This window comes from Haematobia irritans, chromosome 4 (assembly GCF_050003625.1).
Source record: "Haematobia irritans isolate KBUSLIRL chromosome 4, ASM5000362v1, whole genome shotgun sequence".
NCBI lineage: Eukaryota > Metazoa > Arthropoda > Insecta > Diptera > Muscidae > Haematobia > Haematobia irritans.
In genome coordinates, this window is record NC_134400.1 from 19,806,734 (window position 1) to 19,826,406 (window position 19,673).

At 32.5% G+C, this 19,673-nt stretch overlaps 4 protein-coding genes and 1 long non-coding RNA gene across 5 annotated transcripts; 1 reads left to right on the forward strand and 4 right to left on the reverse strand.

Moving 5' to 3' along the window:
* Positions 1-4,909: 4,909 nt before the first annotated feature.
* On the reverse strand, positions 4,910-18,148 carry LOC142235316 (uncharacterized). The gene is made up of 14 exons (XM_075306572.1): positions 17,957-18,148; positions 17,087-17,285; positions 16,894-17,013; positions 16,022-16,129; positions 15,726-15,959; positions 15,597-15,665; positions 15,340-15,525; positions 15,207-15,279; positions 14,968-15,090; positions 6,726-6,784; positions 6,526-6,600; positions 5,867-6,321; positions 5,372-5,804; positions 4,910-5,306 (listed from the first exon to the last, which is right to left on the reverse strand). The coding sequence occupies exons 1-14, from the start codon at positions 18,117-18,119 to the stop codon at positions 5,039-5,041; spliced, it is 2,565 nt and encodes an 854-aa protein (XP_075162687.1). The 5' UTR covers positions 18,120-18,148; the 3' UTR covers positions 4,910-5,038.
* LOC142234541 (acidic fibroblast growth factor intracellular-binding protein-like) lies at positions 8,960-12,045 on the reverse strand. Its single transcript, XM_075305705.1, has 8 exons — positions 11,854-12,045; positions 10,984-11,182; positions 10,791-10,910; positions 9,919-10,026; positions 9,623-9,856; positions 9,494-9,562; positions 9,237-9,422; positions 8,960-9,176 (listed from the first exon to the last, which is right to left on the reverse strand). The coding sequence occupies exons 1-8, from the start codon at positions 12,014-12,016 to the stop codon at positions 9,098-9,100; spliced, it is 1,158 nt and encodes a 385-aa protein (XP_075161820.1). The 5' UTR covers positions 12,017-12,045; the 3' UTR covers positions 8,960-9,097.
* On the forward strand, positions 11,178-12,261 carry LOC142234544 (uncharacterized). The gene is made up of 2 exons (XR_012721642.1): positions 11,178-11,597; positions 11,698-12,261. It is a non-coding gene; the product is annotated as an uncharacterized LOC142234544 (long non-coding RNA).
* On the reverse strand, positions 12,112-13,224 carry LOC142234542 (protein cycle-like). The gene is made up of 3 exons (XM_075305706.1): positions 12,905-13,224; positions 12,705-12,779; positions 12,112-12,500 (listed from the first exon to the last, which is right to left on the reverse strand). Exons 1-3 carry the CDS (start codon positions 12,913-12,915, stop codon positions 12,191-12,193), a joined length of 396 nt encoding a protein of 131 aa, XP_075161821.1. The 5' UTR covers positions 12,916-13,224; the 3' UTR covers positions 12,112-12,190.
* Positions 18,149-18,214: 66 nt separating the features above from the next.
* On the reverse strand, positions 18,215-19,511 carry LOC142234543 (protein cycle-like). Its single transcript, XM_075305707.1, has 3 exons — positions 18,996-19,511; positions 18,808-18,882; positions 18,215-18,603 (listed from the first exon to the last, which is right to left on the reverse strand). Exons 1-3 carry the CDS (start codon positions 19,004-19,006, stop codon positions 18,294-18,296), a joined length of 396 nt encoding a protein of 131 aa, XP_075161822.1. The 5' UTR covers positions 19,007-19,511; the 3' UTR covers positions 18,215-18,293.
* Positions 19,512-19,673: the final 162 nt, after the last annotated feature.

The following is a 19,673-nucleotide window of genomic DNA, read 5'->3' on the forward strand; positions in this document are numbered from 1 at the left end:
TTCTTGAAAATTTTGTTAAATACTTAAGACTATAATGTAATATCTTAATAATGTATAATTGTGTTACAGCTCCATGCTTTGTTGTGTAATTTTGTTGTCGTTATTTACTCTAATAAAATTAACTATATAAAGGAATAATGCTCTTGCTTCCGGAGCTTTTATGGTGTGGGCGTTTAAAAAGCTCTTATATACTAATATACACATTTTTTAATTGAAAAAAAAAATCATTCACAAAAATTAATAATATTAATTAATTTTTTAATTGGATCAATTCATTTTTTAATCGGACCATCTAATTTTTTAATTAACTTTGAAGACATTTCAAATTAAAAATTAACTGGATCAATTAATTTCGTAATTAAATCAGAAAAAATTCTTTTGTGTGTATATTTATTTATTTATACTTTCTTCAAAAATCCAAGCCGCAAGGCCATATACGGATTCCAAATCGACAACAATCATAAATTATAAAAATGGTACAATAGCTTAAAAACAAGATAAATAAATAAATTGTATTTATAACTGACTAAAATAAAATAATAAAAAAATAATTTTATTATTAGTTGATTAATAATTAATAATTATTAATAATTAAAAAAAATAAAAAAAAAACAACATTAATATAAGACTAATCCATATATGAACTTGTACGTTTCTAATTTATTTATAAATCGTGTGATAGTTTATACGAAAAGATCAAAACGGACTAAGTTACTGTCAAACCCTGAGAGATTTTAATACAAAAGCCCGGTATGCAATTCTAGCGAGAATTTCTTTTGTTTGCCAATAACATAGTTTTGCCGTGTATTTCTTATGGGGACAAAATGTAAACAGTCGATAACAACGCCTGATGTAATTTTCGTTAAGTCCGGTATGTAGCGAAAATTACTGTTACATGCCAATAAAACAGTTTTACAATGGAAATACATTACAATACAATACATAAGAAATATTATGGAAGAAAATTATATCCGATCAATAACAACGCTTCACTGAGCAAAAATCACTAACATGTTTGTTATGCCTTTAAGGCCGGTATATAGTGTATACTATACACCTCCAGCCAAAATTTCCGCCACTCGTATGAAATGCATTGTCATATTGGCGTTGTTATCGATTGTTTACATTTTGCATAAGAATTAGAGGTGTGCACGTGACACGAAATTGTCGTGACTCACGAAATTTTTCGTGATTCGTGCGTGAGTCACGCTCATGACAACAGCGTGAGTTTGCGTAAGCGTGATTAACAAACCAAAATGTCGTGCGTGAGTCACGAAAATAATATCTTCGTGAGTGTGCGTGAGTAACGAAATACACTCACGAAAATATTCCTGCTCACCAACATAAAACGCTTAAGAGTTAAATTCAATTACTATTTTAGTGACACCTGGGATGTTAAGAGTTTAATAACACTCTCGATTTTAATAATGCTCATGTTATCAGACACTTCGGTAAGGTAAATTAATCATAAAATTATTTGTGAGTCACGATATTTTTCGTGAGTCACGACGTTTTCGTGCGTGAGTACAAATTTTCTTTTATATATATATATATATATATATATATATATATATATATATATATATATATATATATATATATATATATATATATATATATATATATATATATATATATATATATATATATATATATATATATATATATATATATATATATATATATATATATATATATATATATATATATATATATATATATATATATATATATATATATATATATATATATATATATATATATATATATATATATATATATATATATATATATATATATATATATATATATTCTTGATCAGGGAGAAATTCTAATACGATATAATAATTTCCGTCTGTCTGTTGTAATCAAGGTACAGCTTTCAATATTGGAGCTATCGTCCTGCAATTTGGCACAGATTAGTTTTTTTGTTTGCAGGCAGGTGAAGTTCGAAGATGGGCTATATCGGTCCATGTTTTGTTATAGCCCCCATATAAACCGACCCCCCGATTTGGGGTCTTGGGCTTCTAGAAACCCAATTTTCTATACGATTTGCCTGAAATTGGAAATCTAGAGGTATTTTAGAACCATATATAGGTGTATCAAAAATGGAGTGTATTGGTCTATGGTTTGCTATAATCCGATCTCCCGATTTTTCTTCTTGAACTTCTAGAAATCGTATTTTTTATCCAATTTGCTCGAAATTTGAATTCTAGAAGTTTTGGAGGACCATAAATAGGTGTTCCGAATAAATTTTGTATCGGTACAAATATTGATATATCCCCCTTATAAGCCCGCCCACCGATTTTGTCTAGGTTCTGTAGGGTTTTCAGAACCACAATTAGATGTGCTGAATTTTGTGTATCGGTGCATGTTTTTGGCATAGCACACATATAGACTGATTTCCCGATTTTACTCCTTGGGCTTATATAAACCGTAGTTTTTTTTATCGGATTTGCCTGAAATTCTAACGAATTTAGTTTTTATTGCTCCATTTGGTAAGGCCTCCATATAGACCGATTTCACTTCTAGAGGATATAGAAGACGCGCTGATCATGAAAATTGCTGAAGCTGAAAGAAAAATTTCAAGATTTTACTTCTTTTAACCATTTGAATAATGGGGGTAAAAATCTATAGATTTTAGATTTTAAATCAAGGCGTTTTTTAATCATTTCTATATATTATCAAGTTTTCAAAGGCAACTGTTATATGTGATTCAAGGTGGTGGGTATTTAAGATTCGGCCCGGCCGAACTTACTGCTGTATATACTTGTCTCTCTGTACCAACTCTGATGCGAAATATACCTAAATCATGTCCATGACGATATCCAAATTCCCAGTATAGAAAGCACTACGAAAGAAGCAGCGATTGTCATCTCAGAGTTTAAGTTTGTTTGTTAAAACCGAAAGTAATATGCCAGTAAATATGAGTTTAGGTTTCCTTTAAAAAAAAATCCCAATATGTTATTTACGTTTGATATAAAATCATGGGAGAAAGTTTCAGATGTTCCAACATATTTAGGAATTTCAAAATCTGCAGACAATAACGGTACGAAATGGCGTATATGCAAATTTACCAAGTTATAAAATATGGGCAACTATTTTCGAAAAATGTGACTGTTTTTGCTTGTCCCGATAAATCCCGGAATGTACGGAGAAATATCCCGGATTTCCGCAACGATCATCTGGCAACCCTAGGTGCTTACCGGGTTTAGCAAAACTACCAATGCATTTCTTATGTTTTCAATGAAAAAAATGATTGTATCAATAACAGTGATTGATTTAATTAAAAAATTTAATTGATGTTGATTGTAAAACTCAATTAATTCTTTAATTATTTTCAATAACTTTCCTAACTGATTTAGTGTTTTTAGTTTGATTACAAATTTGATTGTTTTAACTAATCGTTTGATTAAATTTAAAAAAATTAAAAAAACAAATAAAAACTTTTTTAATGACTTATGTTAGTATTACGAGTTTGATTAAAAACCGAATTGTATCAATTATTTATTTAATTGAAAAAATTGTCAAGTTAAATTAAATTAAAAGATCAGAAAATTTTCGCTAGGGGTGTTTACTATAAGAAAAGTATTTGTAGTTTTGCCACCGAAAAGGCCGAGATGTTGTTACCCATTATTTTCACACATATCAAGAAATTTTGCGCTACCCGTAAAAATGCATTGTTACATTTGCTAACGAAAATTCCATGATGAGTTGTTATCGATTTTGTTCCCATAACAAATACATTTTTGGACTCAAGGCCGATATGCACCACTAGCGTAAATTTCCGCCACCCATAAATGTCCGCGAAGCGTTATTATCGATTGTTTACATTTTGCTCCCATAAAAAATACATGGCAAAATTGTGTTATTGGCATGCAAACGAAATTTATGCTAGAGGTGCATACCGAGCTTTAAAGCTTGGTATGTACTTCTAGCGAAAATGGTAGACAATGTAAATAATCGATAACATCATTCAAACGAAATACTTGCCAACGCTGTGTTATTGCTACGTTAACGAAATTTTCACCACATTTTTTCCTCATTGCAACAAATTGTAAGCAATCGATGCTAATTCCTCTCGTAAGATTTATTGAAACTGCATTTTTTTTTTTTTCAAATAAAAAAATAATTGATCAATTATTTTTTTTTTTTATTTGAAAAAACAAAAATTGCAGTTTCAATAAATCTTACAGTGTATCCAATCGATACGACAATTCGTTGAAGACTAAATAATCGGTAAATGTGTTATCGATCACATAAACACACAGCAGTATCGATTATCCCTTCGGACTTAACTTATAATGTGCACAATATATGGGATATGTTCGACACGATCACTGTCGTCCGGATAAACTTATAGTCTGTAAGGCGCATTACACCTCTAGAAAAAATGAAAATAAAAGTAAACAGCTGATAACTTCGTTCAAATGATGATGAATACAGGTCTTAAGTCCCCTATGTACTTCTAACGAAATTTCCGCTACCCATAAGAAATGCTTTGCTATATTTGCTAACAAAAATTCTATGAGGAGTTGTTATCGATCGCTTATAATTTGGGAAATTTCTTCGGGCTTTAAGGTTGGTATGTACATCCAGTCGAAATTTCCACTACCCATAAGAAATGCTTTGCTATATATTTGCTAACAAAGATACCGTGAAGCGTTATTATCGGTTTTTTACACTTTGTTTCCATAAGAAATATATTGCAAAACTGTGTTATTGGCACACAAACGAAATTTCCGCTAAAGCCCGGTCTGCACCGGAAATTTCGTTTGTGTGTCAATAACACAGTTTTACAATTTTTTTAACAAATATATAGCAAAGCATTTTTTATGGGTAGCGGGAATTTCGGCTGGAGTTGCATACCGGGCTTTGGGGAAGAAAATGTAAAAAAGAAATAAAGGTATAGTATTTATACTAAATTTTCTTATTAGAAATACATACAATCTTTTTACATTTTATTTAATTTTTATAATAGAGAATTGGAGGCCGTAGCAGGAGGAACTTACATAGCTAGCAAATAAATGCAATCATCTTAAAAAAACACGGAATTCTTAGCCATAATATATTCAATTTCAGTCGTCCAAGGATTTTTAAATGCCCGCCATTCACTTTGTAATTGTATGTAACTATTATCCTTGCAACGAAACCGATAAACTTGAGTGGTAACCTTCTCCTTTTCAGCTACTTGTAGAACCAATTTATGGGATTCAGCCAGTGCGGGTATATCTTCGGGATGAAAGTACTCGTAAAAGCTACTTCCCAGGATTTCCTGGGGCAAGAAGCCCACTGCTAAAGTAGCTCTACAAAAACATATTAATCAGAGAAAAATTACATTAATTGATAGAGGGCAAAATTTATACCATACCTTTGATCTATAAACAGGAATTTCCCATCAACTGAATGACGTGAAAGAAAATTTACATGTCTTATGTTCGGATGATTGTCGAGTGATGAGGGTATCTGATCTTCAAGTACATTAGATGGCATACGACCTATTGCCACTAGACAGGAAACATTATGTGTTAGCTGATCGTCACTGTCGCCATCATGATTTTCCTCTTTGATTGGTGTCCAAGACTTTAAGTATCCAGTACATTGTATTACACGATATTTATCATCCATACAAAGTTTGGACTTTCGCTTTGGAGAGCCTCGTGAACTTGATGAAGTATCTGATTCTTCTTTGATTTGACTATTTGGAGTTGCCTTCAGTTTCATGCGACAGAAAAAAGATCTTCTTGCTCCGGGACATAACCGGCATAGACTTTGCGGTATATCGTTTTTCACGGGCAGCATGGCTAAAAACCAAACAAATTTTATTATAGAGGAAATCGAATAAATGGAATTCTTATGATCTTACTCTTGGCATCGATTAGTCGCTCACGCGGCGATGGATCCAGTGATGAAAGTTGTTCTTTCACCTTGGCAACATCTTTGGGATGTAGCACATCAAACCAACTTTGTCCCAACAAATCGGTTTGTGTATAATTTAAAACTTTCGATACCGACTCTGACACATACAATATACGCCCCCGATCACAACCCACCACAAATAGAAATCCCTCTGCCGCCTGTAGTATTAGCATTTTTAATTCCTGATCTGATAGGAAATTTGGTTTGCAATCACCACCACTACCACTGTAAGCTTGTACTGCTCCACGTATACTGCGTAAATGTTGCACAGCCATACGCAAAACAGTGAGTTTATCCAATTTGCGATGCATGGAATAACACATAGGTATCATGGCTGACAATTCATTGATGTAGGTGTTCATTTTATCGCGTCTTCGTTTTTCAATTTCACTGTGATTTTGTCTGAAAACAAAAAACAAACAAAATATATGAAAAAAGGAGATCTAACATTTCCTATGGGTCTGCCTTATTTTTATGACCCTATTAGTACCCATGGAGTAATGTAAAGTTATATCGAGATATTGGTCTAATGTAGGGCCTATATTAAAACCAAAACATAGACGAACAAAAACCATAATTGGCATATCCCATTATGACTTAACTTACTTGCGATTTTCATCTGAGGTGCGGGCAGATTTTTCCTCATCACAGGTCTCCTCGTCCAGTTCTTCCAAATTGTCACTACAAGAATTTAAAGTACGAAACTATTATTACTAAAACGAATTTATTCCAAAGGCATATTGACGAATAGCTTTGCCATTCGTATGAGCTTCCTTGTCTATCAATATGGCCATGGGGACACTTACCAATAATCCATTGAGATGGGCTTTGTTGTTAATCCAATAACTGTGAATTGTAGATTTGCTTACTCCCAGACGATATGCAACAGTCCAAATATTATTTTCTTGTGATTTCTTTTAAATGTACTTTTGTTCCAGGTTTTTGTTTTGCGTTTGGAGTTTTTTTTATCGAACTTGTTGAAGATTTTCTTCCCATTCCTTATGGGCTGCCTATTTTGACAATTTGTTGATTTGTTTCTTTCTATCCACTTTTCGCAATGTTTTTTTTTTCCACACGCTCATTTAGTTTTTCGCATTTCCATTGTAAGCTTGCAAAAGTGTAAAGCTGCTGCTGCTGGTTAACATGACAAGTATGCTGGAGAAAAAGCTTTGAACTTTTGCATTACAAAACATTGCTTTTAAAATTAAGGGTGTTTGGCGGGGAGTGGGTGGTAATTGGGCTAATGGGTGGTTGCACTGAGTAATGGATGGTATATGTGTACATATGGGGGAAATATAATAGCATTCCATGGATACAATACTCAGTCATTGTAGTGAAGTATGACCAATTCCATATTGATTTGTTGTCCTTCCATTAAATGAATCAATTTGGTTCACCGAAAAAGTTAGTTCGAAAATTTTGCCAAAATTTTCTTTCTATAGAAAATTTTCTTTCCTTCCATTAAATGAATCAATTTGGTTCACCGAAAAAGTTAGTTCGAAAATTTTGCCAAAATTTTCTTTCTATAGAAAATTTTATTTCTATAGAAAATTTTCTTAAAATTTTATTTTTATAGAAAATTTTGTCAACATTTTATTCCTACAGAAAATTTTGTCCAAATTTTATTTCTTTAGACAATTTTGTCAAAATTTTATTTCTGTATAAAATTTTGTCACAATTTTATTTCTATAGAAAATTTTCTCAAATATTTTTCCATAGAAAATTTTGTCAAAATTTTATTTCTATAGAAGCATTTTTTAAAATTTTATTTCTATAGAAAATTTTTTCAAAATCGTATTTCTATAGAAACTTTTATTGAATATATTAAAAATTGTCTCAAAGTTTACTTTCTATTAAAAATTTTGCCTAAATTTTAATTCTATATAAAATTTTCTCAAAATTTGATTTCTATAGAACATTTTGCCAAAATTGTATTTCTATAGAAAATTTTGTCAACATATTATTTCTCTAGATAATTTTGTCATTTCTATAGGAAATCTCAATTTCTATAGAAAAATTTTGTATTTTTTTTTTTTTTTGAGGTACCCCTTAGCTTGAGAATATTTTGCAAAATCTACCAAAGCATCAAGAATTCTACCAATCTAACAAACAGTAAACCATTTTTGGTAGAATTCTACCAACTGTGACTACCGTGGTCTACATCCCTTGTAAGATCCTTTTGGTAACATAAGGCTTACCAATACTAATATAATCATTAAAATTGTGCCTACGATCTATTACATGCCCAGATCAAATCAAGACTAAACTTCGTCCAGAATCTAGCCGACAGTAACATTCAAAAGGTGAAGCAAGTGATCGCTATTCTCCTGAATCACTTGCATTTGAAAATAGTACAGTGAGATGAACCAAGATGCCATTGAGGCAGGCACATACAAAAACACTTTAGAAGGTCATATCGTAGTAATAAGAGGGGGCACAGGTTAGAAGTCCTATATCGATTTTATTCCAGATAATGCAACAGTCTAAATTGGGCTCAAAGAATTCATGTATATGTGGAAACTTTCTTTACATTGCATGGTATCATTTCGCAGACCTGACACTAACTTCTCTGTGGACGCATCGCTTTCTCGAAATGGATAATGACGCTTGATATATCTGGCAATTTTTTTTAATCTAACTTTTCAATAGTTTCCATCAGACTATAATGATCTAAAGAATCCCCAGAGCCTAATATAAAAACTAAAGACAATAAAATAAGGATGGATTTTGTTAATTTTCCAATTCCAGTTCGAAAACAATCAATGGAAATGGAAAATCGACTTGGCCACAATTGACTTTTGCAAAGAATTGCCTGTTGTAAAGATCTGACCTTTTCTTGAAACTGGTGTTGTCGAATTTATACAGGCAGATTTCTTATGATTAGGACTGAATAAATCAGATGAATTTAATCATATTTCTAGCTGTATTAGCAAAAGTAGCATACCACACATGATACCCTACAATTAGGAGCATATTTGGTCTTAAGAGTAGATACCAAGGTTTCCAAACCTTTTCTTTTATCCATATCAATTTTGGGATGTTTTCCATATGCCGATCTATAAGAAAACTATTTTATTTGTTTTTAACAAAATGATTCTAATATAGAATTAAAAACTAAAACAATATATAAAAAAAAACATATAAGAAACAGTATAAGAAAAAAAAAATAAAACGAATCTTAAGCATGATACATTTTATCCAAGCAAATGCTTATAACTTGCATATAACGATCCCAAAGACATCGGGTCTCCTGGTCTCTACAACGACAAAGAAAAACTATTAATAAGAAGATATTTAATTGGAATGTTCAATAATACCTAGATATTTCTAAATCCAAAACGCTTTGGGAAATAGCAGCCAAAAATTTATTCACATGTTCACGAGCCCAAACATTTTGTCGCCTAGGTTCAATTAATTTCTCACATAGATCTACATACAAATCTCGCAATTCTCGATTACGATGTAAATTACATGCTATGGTTATTAAAGAACGCCAATATGATCTATAGAAACCACAAACAAAAGGAAGCAAATTATATACGAACAAATTACATATATACGAAAATATCAATACCTAAAGTTGGTATCCAATTCATGAAATGCTCTTTCCAATAAAATCGGTTTTAAACGCAAACACACCAAGCTATAATATTTCATTATTATTGTAATAAATTCCCTTTATTTAATTTGTTTTTATACATACTGCTTTATTTCTTTTTCTTTGTCTAGTAAACATCTCAGCTCCCTCAAGTCCAATAAGAATTCTTTATCCATCTCTGTGTCATAATACTCCGGTCCGCTATGTTGATACGTATATGTCCAATAAATCATAACAGCTTGGGAACAAGCAAATAAATCACTAAAAGTTAAATACTGTAGTTTCTTCTTGGAAGTTTCAAAGCGTAAACATGCCAAAAATACTATGGAAGCATATTTCCTTAAAACAAAAATAAAATCATTATATATAATTTTCAATTCTACTATAGCATATATACATACTTGGCTAATTCATCGGGTATATTGAATAATTGTTTTATATTGTTTGTGATGTTTCCGGGCAGTTCTTCAACCGCTTTGAATATCCTTTTGACATTATCGAATTGTCGCCTAAAAATAAAATATATGGCTATAAGAAAAATAGATCGATCTGCTTCACTCGAATGAAATCCGCATTTTATATCCATCACATTTTTAATGCGTCAAAATATATTCAATTCAAACTTTTTTAATCAATATTTAATTTAATATTTATTCTAGATGTCAGTCCGTATATGAGTTGAAATCATTCTTGCTTCGACTTGAAAAAGGTCAGAAGGTTGGCTGGTATTACTATTAGGGTATACAGCATAACTTTATACCAAACTTTTAATCTTATCCCAAAACTGAGTTCTTTTGCGGGCTGAAAGTTTTATGTTTCGACCCATTCACCTGAAATTTAATGTGCGACGATTCCAAGTCCTAAAAGCCACATGAGTTCAAATTACAAAATGAATCTAATTAAATACTGCTTCCAATTACGCCATGTTACACAACCCTATGTATGCAAGGCGGGCATATTAACCATTGCACCGCGCTGGCTCCCCAGATACCGCACGAATACTGGGATAGCACCGATTTTGTCTTCCTAAGTCGCCTTCTGTCACCTTCACTGATTGGAAGTGGGAGGTCTTATACCAAGTAATCGTTTCGGAGTGCACCAATCTCAGTAGCAGTTGCATACCCTTGTCGATTTTTACTCTCACCACTTGCCTGCTTTGTACCTTTCTAAAATGCACTATTGGGAGTAGATCGTTTCCTCCTTGGCACTAATCATCCCCTTAGTAGTGTACCAAGTATAAAATTACCATTCACATTTCCTCAACTCTCCTTACCTGCATGATTTCAATTTAACACCAGTTTTCTCAGCCACTTCATCCAAATCTTTACGATAACGTGAAGACAATTTTTTTCCAAGAATTTCACGTGCGACTGCATCATCTATGGAATAATACCTGACAAAAACGAAAAAAGTCAATACGTTAGCAAAAAGCCAAATTTATAGATAATACCAATGATACTACTCACTTTTCAATGATTAAATCTCTTGTCTCTGGCTCAAGTTGAAAGCATGACTGTTCTATTAGTTTTATGGGTGAATGTAATAGACGCTCAATCAAGGAATACGTCCTATAATGATCCAGGACATCTGAAGTTATCAAATCTATGTGAACACCAAGCAAATGTCCAAATCCCTTTTGTTTGAGATAACAGACAGCTTCGGTGGCTATGCAATGTTAAGATATGAAAAAATTAATTGAATTAAGATGTCTCTAGAATCTACATCTGCGTGTCGCACACGCACTCGATGAAAACAGCAAGTATTATCAAATCTATGACTATGTGGATGATAACCATACAATCATTGAAATGCTTGATGTAATTGTTCCACAATGATATTGAGTCATGTGTGGAAAAACTTGTAATAAGCTATAACTTCCAATGTATGGCTATGGACAGTGACACCCAACTGAGACAGTTAATTCATAAGCCAATGGAACCAATGGAAGAGATCTTCAAGAAGATGAAGGTGAAGAAGAAGGAGAAGATTATGAGAATGTGTTGGCACTCGAAGAACATGATTTAAAACTAGAAATAGAAGAAATCCATACTAATATCGAAGAAGTCCATGAAGATGGAAGGTAAATATATATCCTAAACAAATTTAATGATATCAATTCGATACATTCATCAAATGTTTGCATACTGAAACATTTAATAATATTTCGCCTTTAATTTCAGTAACCAACTCAATGATGTTTTACCAGATCAAGAAAATGATGGAGAAGAAAACCAAGTGTCCCCCGTACCATTCAAGTTAGTCATAAATGCAATGTTAAGATATGAAATTGTTTTATAAACAGATGTTCGAAGGTGCTTTGTGATACTTTTACTTACACGAGAATCCTTCGATCCATAGTTGGTATATCTCTGGATCCACAATAGTGTAATTGGTTAAAAAAACATCGACATCTGCCAACATATTTGGAATAGTGGATAGACGTTTTCGATGGAGTGGATTGTTGATTTGCTCCCGTTCACTGTTGTTTAGAGTTACCATTGCCCAATAAAACGTAAAGGGGAATTATTTGGTCTTGAATTACTTGTTTTCAAATCTCAAGTGTTCGCATTGATAAAGAGTTAGAATTCGTTCGATTGTGGTTTTTATAGCTGTTGTTTACAAACTGGAAAAGTAGATATGATCAAAAGCAACAACTGAGAATGTTTATTTCATCTAAAATGAATTATAAAATATACGCCCCCGATCACAACCCACCACAAATAGAAATCCCTCTACCGCCTGTAGTATTAGCATTTTTAATTCCTGATCTGATAGGAAATTTGGTTTGCAATCACCACCACTACCACTGTAAGCTTGTACTGCTCCACGTATACTGCGTAAATGTTGCACAGCCATACGCAAAACAGTGAGTTTATGCAATTTCCGATGCATGGAATAGCACATAGGTATCATGGCTGACAATTCATTGATGTAGGTGTTCATTTTATCGCGTCTTCGTTTTTCAATTTCACTGTGATTTTGTCTGAAAACAAAAAACAAACAAAATATATGAAAAAAGGAGATCTAACATTTCCTATGGGTCTGCCTTATTTTTATGACCCTATTAGTACCCATGGAGTAATGTAAAGTTATATCGAGATATTGGTCTAATGTAGGGCCTATATTAAAACCAAAACATAGACGAACAAAAACCATAATTGGCATATCCCATTATGACTTAACTTACTTGCGATTTTCATCTGAGGTGCGGGCAGATTTTTCCTCATCACAGGTCTCCTCGTCCAGTTCTTCCAATTTGTCACTACAAGAATTTAAAGTACGAAACTATTATTACTAAAACGAATTTATTCCAAAGGCATATTGACGAATAGCTTTGCCATTCGTATGAGCTTCCTTGTCTATCAATATGGCCATGGGGACACTTACCAATAATCCATTGAGATGGGCTTTGTTGTTAATCCAATAACTGTGAATTGTAGATTTGCTTACTCCCAGACGATATGCAACAGTCCAAATATTATTTTCTTGTGATTTCTTTTAAATGTACTTTTGTTCCAGGTTTTTGTTTTGCGTTTGGAGTTTTTTTTTATCGAACTTGTTGAAGATTTTCTTCCCATTCCTTATGGGCTGCCTATTTTGACAATTTGTTGATTTGTTTCTTTCTATCCACTTTTCGCAATGTTTTTTTTTCCACACGCTCATTTAGTTTTTCGCATTTCCATTGTAAGCTTGCAAAAGTGTAAAGCTGCTGTTGCTGGTTAACATGACAAGTATGCTGGAGAAAAAGCTTTGAACTTTTGCATTACAAAACATTGCTTTTAAAATTAAGGGTGTTTGGCGGGGAGTGGGTGGTAATTGGGCTAATGGGTGGTTGTACTGAGTAATGGATGGTATATGTGTACATATGGGGGAAATATAATAGCATTCCATGGATACAATACTCAGTCATTGTAGTGAAGTAAGTATGACCAATTCCATATTGATTTGTTGTCCTTCCATTAAATGAATCAATTTGGTTCACCGAAAAAGTTAGTTTGAAAATTTTGCCAAAATTTTCTTTCTATAGAAAATTTTATTTCTATAGAAAATTTTCTTAAAATTTTATTTTTATAGAAAATTTTGTCAACATTTTATTCCTACAGAAAATTTTGTCCAAATTTTATTTCTTTAGACAATTTTGTCAAAATTTTATTTCTGTATAAAATTTTGTCACAATTTTATTTCTATAGAAAATTTTCTCAAATATTTTTCCATAGAAAATTTTGTCAAAATTTTATTTCTATAGAAGCATTTTTTAAAATTTTATTTCTATAGAAAATTTTTTCAAAATCGTATTTCTATAGAAACTTTTATTGAATATATTAAAAATTGTCTCAAAGTTTACTTTCTATTAAAAATTTTGCCTAAATTTTAATTCTATATAAAATTTTCTCAAAATTTGATTTCTATAGAACATTTTGCCAAAATTGTATTTCTATAGAAAATTTTGTCAACATATTATTTCTCTAGATAATTTTGTCATTTCTATAGGAAATCTCAATTTCTATAGAAAAATTTTGTATTTTTTTTTTTTTTTGAGGTACCCCTTAGCTTGAGAATATTTTGCAAAATCTACCAAAGCATCAAGAATTCTACCAATCTAACAAACAGTAAACCATTTTTGGTAGAATTCTACCAACTGTGACTACCGTGGTCTACATCCCTTGTAAGATCCTTTTGGTAACATAAGGCTTACCAATACTAATATAATCATTAAAATTGTGCCTACGATCTATTACATGCCCAGATCAAATCAAGACTAAACTTCGTCCAGAATCTAGCCGACAGTAACATTCAAAAGGTGAAGCAAGTGATCGCTATTCTCCTGAATCACTTGCATTTGAAAATAGTACAGTGAGATGAACCAAGATGCCATTGAGGCAGGCACATACAAAAACACTTTAGAAGGTCATATCGTAGTAATAAGAGGGGGCACAGGTTAGAAGTCCTATATCGATTTTATTCCAGATAATGCAACAGTCTAAATTGGGCTCAAAGAATTCATGTATATGTGGAAACTTTCTTTACATTGCATGGTATCATTTCGCAGACCTGACACTAACTTCTCTGTGGACGCATCGCTTTCTCGAAATGGATAATGACGCTTGATATATCTGGCAATTTTTTTTAATCTAACTTTTCAATAGTTTCCATCAGACTATAATGATCTAAAGAATCCCCAGAGCCTAATATAAAAACTAAAGACAATAAAATAAGGATGGATTTTGTTAATTTTCCAATTCCAGTTCGAAAACAATCAATGGAAATGGAAAATCGACTTTAAAAGTTGGCCACAATTGACTTTTGCAAAGAATTGCCTGTTGTAAAGATCTGACCTTTTCTTGAAACTGGTGTTGTCGAATTTATACAGGCAGATTTCTTATGATTAGGACTGAATAAATCAGATGAATTTAATCATATTTCTAGCTGTATTAGCAAAAGTAGCATACCACACATGATACCCTACAATTAGGAGCATATTTGGTCTTAAGAGTAGATACCAAGGTTTCCAAACCTTTTCTTTTATCCATATCAATTTTGGGATGTTTTCCATATGCCGATCTATAAGAAAACTATTTTATTTGTTTTTAACAAAATGATTCTAATATAGAATTAAAAACTAAAACAATATATAAAAAAAACATATAAGAAACAGTATAAGAAAAAAAAAATAAAACGAATCTTAAGCATGATACATTTTATCCAAGCAAATGCTTATAACTTGCATATAACGATCCCAAAGACATCGGGTCTCCTGGTCTCTACAACGACAAAGAAAAACTATTAATAAGAAGATATTTAATTGGAATGTTCAATAATACCTAGATATTTCTAAATCCAAAACGCTTTGGGTAATAGCAGCCAAAAATTTATTCACATGTTCACGAGCCCAAACATTTTGTCGCCAAGGTTCAATTAATTTCTCACATAGATCTACATACAAATCTCGCAATTCTCGATTACGATGTAAATTACATGCTATGGTTATTAAAGAACGCCAATATGATCTATAGAAACCACAAACAAAAGGAAGCAAATTATATACGAACAAATTACATATATACGAAAATATCAATACCTAAAGTTGGTATCCAATTCATGAAATGCTCTTTCCAATAAAATCGGTTTTAAACGCAAACACACCAAGCTATAATATTTCATTATTATTGTAATAAATTCCCTTTATTTAATTTGTTTTTATACATACTGCTTTATTTCTTTTTCTTTGTCTAGTAAACATCTCAGCTCCCTCAAGTCCAATAAGAATTCTTTATCCATCTCTGTGTCATAATACTCCGGTCCGCTATGTTGATACGTATATGTCCAATAAATCATAACAGCTTGGGAACAAGCAAATAAATCACTAAAAGTTAAATACTGTAGTTTCTTCTTGGAAGTTTCAAAGCGTAAACATGCCAAAAATACTATGGAAGCATATTTCCTTAAAACAAAAATAAAATCATTATATATAATTTTCAATTCTACTATAGCATATATACATACTTGGCTAATTCATCGGGTATATTGAATAATTGTTTTATATTGTTTGTGATGTTTCCGGGCAGTTCTTCAACCGCTTTGAATATCCTTTTGACATTATCGAATTGTCGCCTAAAAATAAAATATATGGCTATAAGAAAAATAGATCGATCTGCTTCACTCGAATGAAATCCGCATTTTATATCCATCACATTTTTAATGCGTCAAAATATATTCAATTCAAACTTTTTTAATCAATATTTAATTTAATATTTATTCTAGATGTCAGTCCGTATATGAGTTGAAATCATTCTTGCTTCGACTTGAAAAAGGTCAGAAGGTTGGCTGGTATTACTATTAGGGTATACAGCATAACTTTATACCAAACTTTTAATCTTATCCCAAAACTGAGTTCTTTTGCGGGCTGAAAGTTTTATGTTTCGACCCATTCACCTGAAATTTAATGTGCGACGATTCCAAGTCCTAAAAGCCACATGAGTTCAAATTACAAAATGAATCTAATTAAATACTGCTTCCAATTACGCCATGTTACACAACCCTATGTATGCAAGGCGGGCATATTAACCATTGCACCGCGCTGGCTCCCCAGATACCGCACGAATACTGGGATAGCACCGATTTTGTCTTCCTAAGTCGCCTTCTGTCACCTTCACTGATTGGAAGTGGGAGGTCTTATACCAAGTAATCGTTTCGGAGTGCACCAATCTCAGTAGCAGTTGCATACCCTTGTCGATTTTTACTCTCACCACTTGCCTGCTTTGTACCTTTCTAAAATGCACTATTGGGAGTAGATCGTTTCCTCCTTGGCACTAATCATCCCCTTAGTAGTGTACCAAGTATAAAATTACCATTCACATTTCCTCAACTCTCCTTACCTGCATGATTTCAATTTAACACCAGTTTTCTCAGCCACTTCATCCAAATCTTTACGATAACGTGAAGACAATTTTTTTCCAAGAATTTCACGTGCGACTGCATCATCTATGGAATAATACCTGACAAAAACGAAAAAAGTCAATACGTTAGCAAAAAGCCAAATTTATAGATAATACCAATGATACTACTCACTTTTCAATGATTAAATCTCTTGTCTCTGGCTCAAGTTGAAAGCATGACTGTTCTATTAGTTTTATGGGTGAATGTAATAGACGCTCAATCAAGGAATACGTCCTATAATGATCCAGGACATCTGAAGTTATCAAATCTATGTGAACACCAAGCAAATGTCCAAATCCCTTTTGTTTGAGATAACAGACAGCTTCGGTGGCTATGCAATGTTAAGATATGAAAAAATTAATTGAATTAAGATGTCTCTAGAATCTACATCTGCGTGTCGCACACGCACTCGATGAAAACAGCAAGTATTATCAAATCTATGACTATGTGGATGATAACCATACAATCATTGAAATGCTTGATGTAATTGTTCCACAATGATATTGAGTCATGTGTGGAAAAACTTGTAATAAGCTATAACTTCCAATGTATGGCTATGGACAGTGACACCCAACTGAGACAGTTAATTCATAAGCCAATGGAACCAATGGAAGAGATCTTCAAGAAGATGAAGGTGAAGAAGAAGGAGAAGATTATGAGAATGTGTTGGCACTCGAAGAACATGATTTAAAACTAGAAATAGAAGAAATCCATACTAATATCGAAGAAGTCCATGAAGATGGAAGGTAAATATATATCCTAAACAAATTTAATGATATCAATTCGATACATTCATCAAATGTTTGCATACTGAAACATTTAATAATATTTCGCCTTTAATTTCAGTAACCAACTCAATGATGTTTTACCAGATCAAGAAAATGATGGAGAAGAAAACCAAGTGTCCCCCGTACCATTCAAGTTAGTCATAAATGCAATGTTAAGATATGAAATTGTTTTATAAACAGATGTTCGAAGGTGCTTTGTGATACTTTTACTTACACGAGAATCCTTCGATCCATAGTTGGTATATCTCTGGATCCACAATAGTGTAATTGGTTAAAAAAACATCGACATCTGCCAACATATTTGGAATAGTGGATAGACGTTTTCGATGGAGTGGATTGTTGATTTGCTCCCGTTCACTGTTGTTTAGAGTTACCATTGCCCAATAAAACGTAAAGGGGAATTATTTGGTCTTGAATTACTTGTTTTCAAATCTCAAGTGTTCGCATTGATAAAGAGTTAGAATTCGTTCGATTGTGGTTTTTATAGCTGTTGTTTACAAACTGGAAAAGTAGATATGATCAAAAGCAACAACTGAGAATGTTTATTTCATCTAAAATGAATTATAAAATATACGCCCCCGATCACAACCCACCACAAATAGAAATCCCTCTACCGCCTGTAGTATTAGCATTTTTAATTCCTGATCTGATAGGAAATTTGGTTTGCAATCACCACCACTACCACTGTAAGCTTGTACTGCTCCACGTATACTGCGTAAATGTTGCACAGCCATACGCAAAACAGTGAGTTTATGCAATTTCCGATGCATGGAATAGCACATAGGTATCATGGCTGACAATTCATTGATGTAGGTGTTCATTTTATCGCGTCTTCGTTTTTCAATTTCACTGTGATTTTGTCTGAAAACAAAAAACAAACAAAATATATGAAAAAAGGAGATCTAACATTTCCTATGGGTCTGCCTTATTTTTATGACCCTATTAGTACCCATGGAGTAATGTAAAGTTATATCGAGATATTGGTCTAATGTAGGGCCTATATTAAAACCAAAACATAGACGAACAAAAACCATAATTGGCATATCCCATTATGACTTAACTTACTTGCGATTTTCATCTGAGGTGCGGGCAGATTTTTCCTCATCACAGGTCTCCTCGTCCAGTTCTTCCAATTTGTCACTACAAGAATTTAAAGTACGAAACTATTATTACTAAAACGAATTTATTCCAAAGGCATATTGACGAATAGCTTTGCCATTCGTATGAGCTACCTTGGCCATGGGGACACTTACCAATAATCCATTGAGATGGGCTTTGTTGTTAATCCAATAACTGTGAATTGTAGATTTGCTTACTCCCAGACGATATGCAACAGTCCAAATATTATTTTCTTGTGATTTCTTTTAAATGTATTTTGTTCCAGGTTTTTGTTTTGCGTTTGGAGTTTTTTTTTATCGAACTTGTTGAAGATTTTCTTCCCATTCCTTATGGGCTGCCTATTTTGACAATTTGTTGATTTGTTTCTTTCTATCCACTTTTCGCAATGTTTTTTTTTCCACACGCTCATTTAGTTTTTCGCATTTCCATTGTAAGCTTGCAAAAGTGTAAAGCTGCTGCTGCTGGTTAACATGACAAGTATGCTGGAGAAAAAGCTTTGAACTTTTGCATTACAAAACATTGCTTTTAAAATTAAGGGTGTTTGGCGGGGAGTGGGTGGTAATTGGGCTAATGGGTGGTTGTACTGAGTAATGGATGGTATATGTGTACATATGGGGGAAATATAATAGCATTCCATGGATACAATACTCAGTCATTGTAGTGAAGTAAGTATGACCAATTCCATATTGATTTGTTGTCCTTCCATTAAATGAATCAATTTGGTTCACCGAAAAAGTTAGTTTGAAAATTTTGCCAAAATTTTCTTTCTATAGAAAATTTTATTTCTATAGAAAATTTTCTTAAAATTTTAT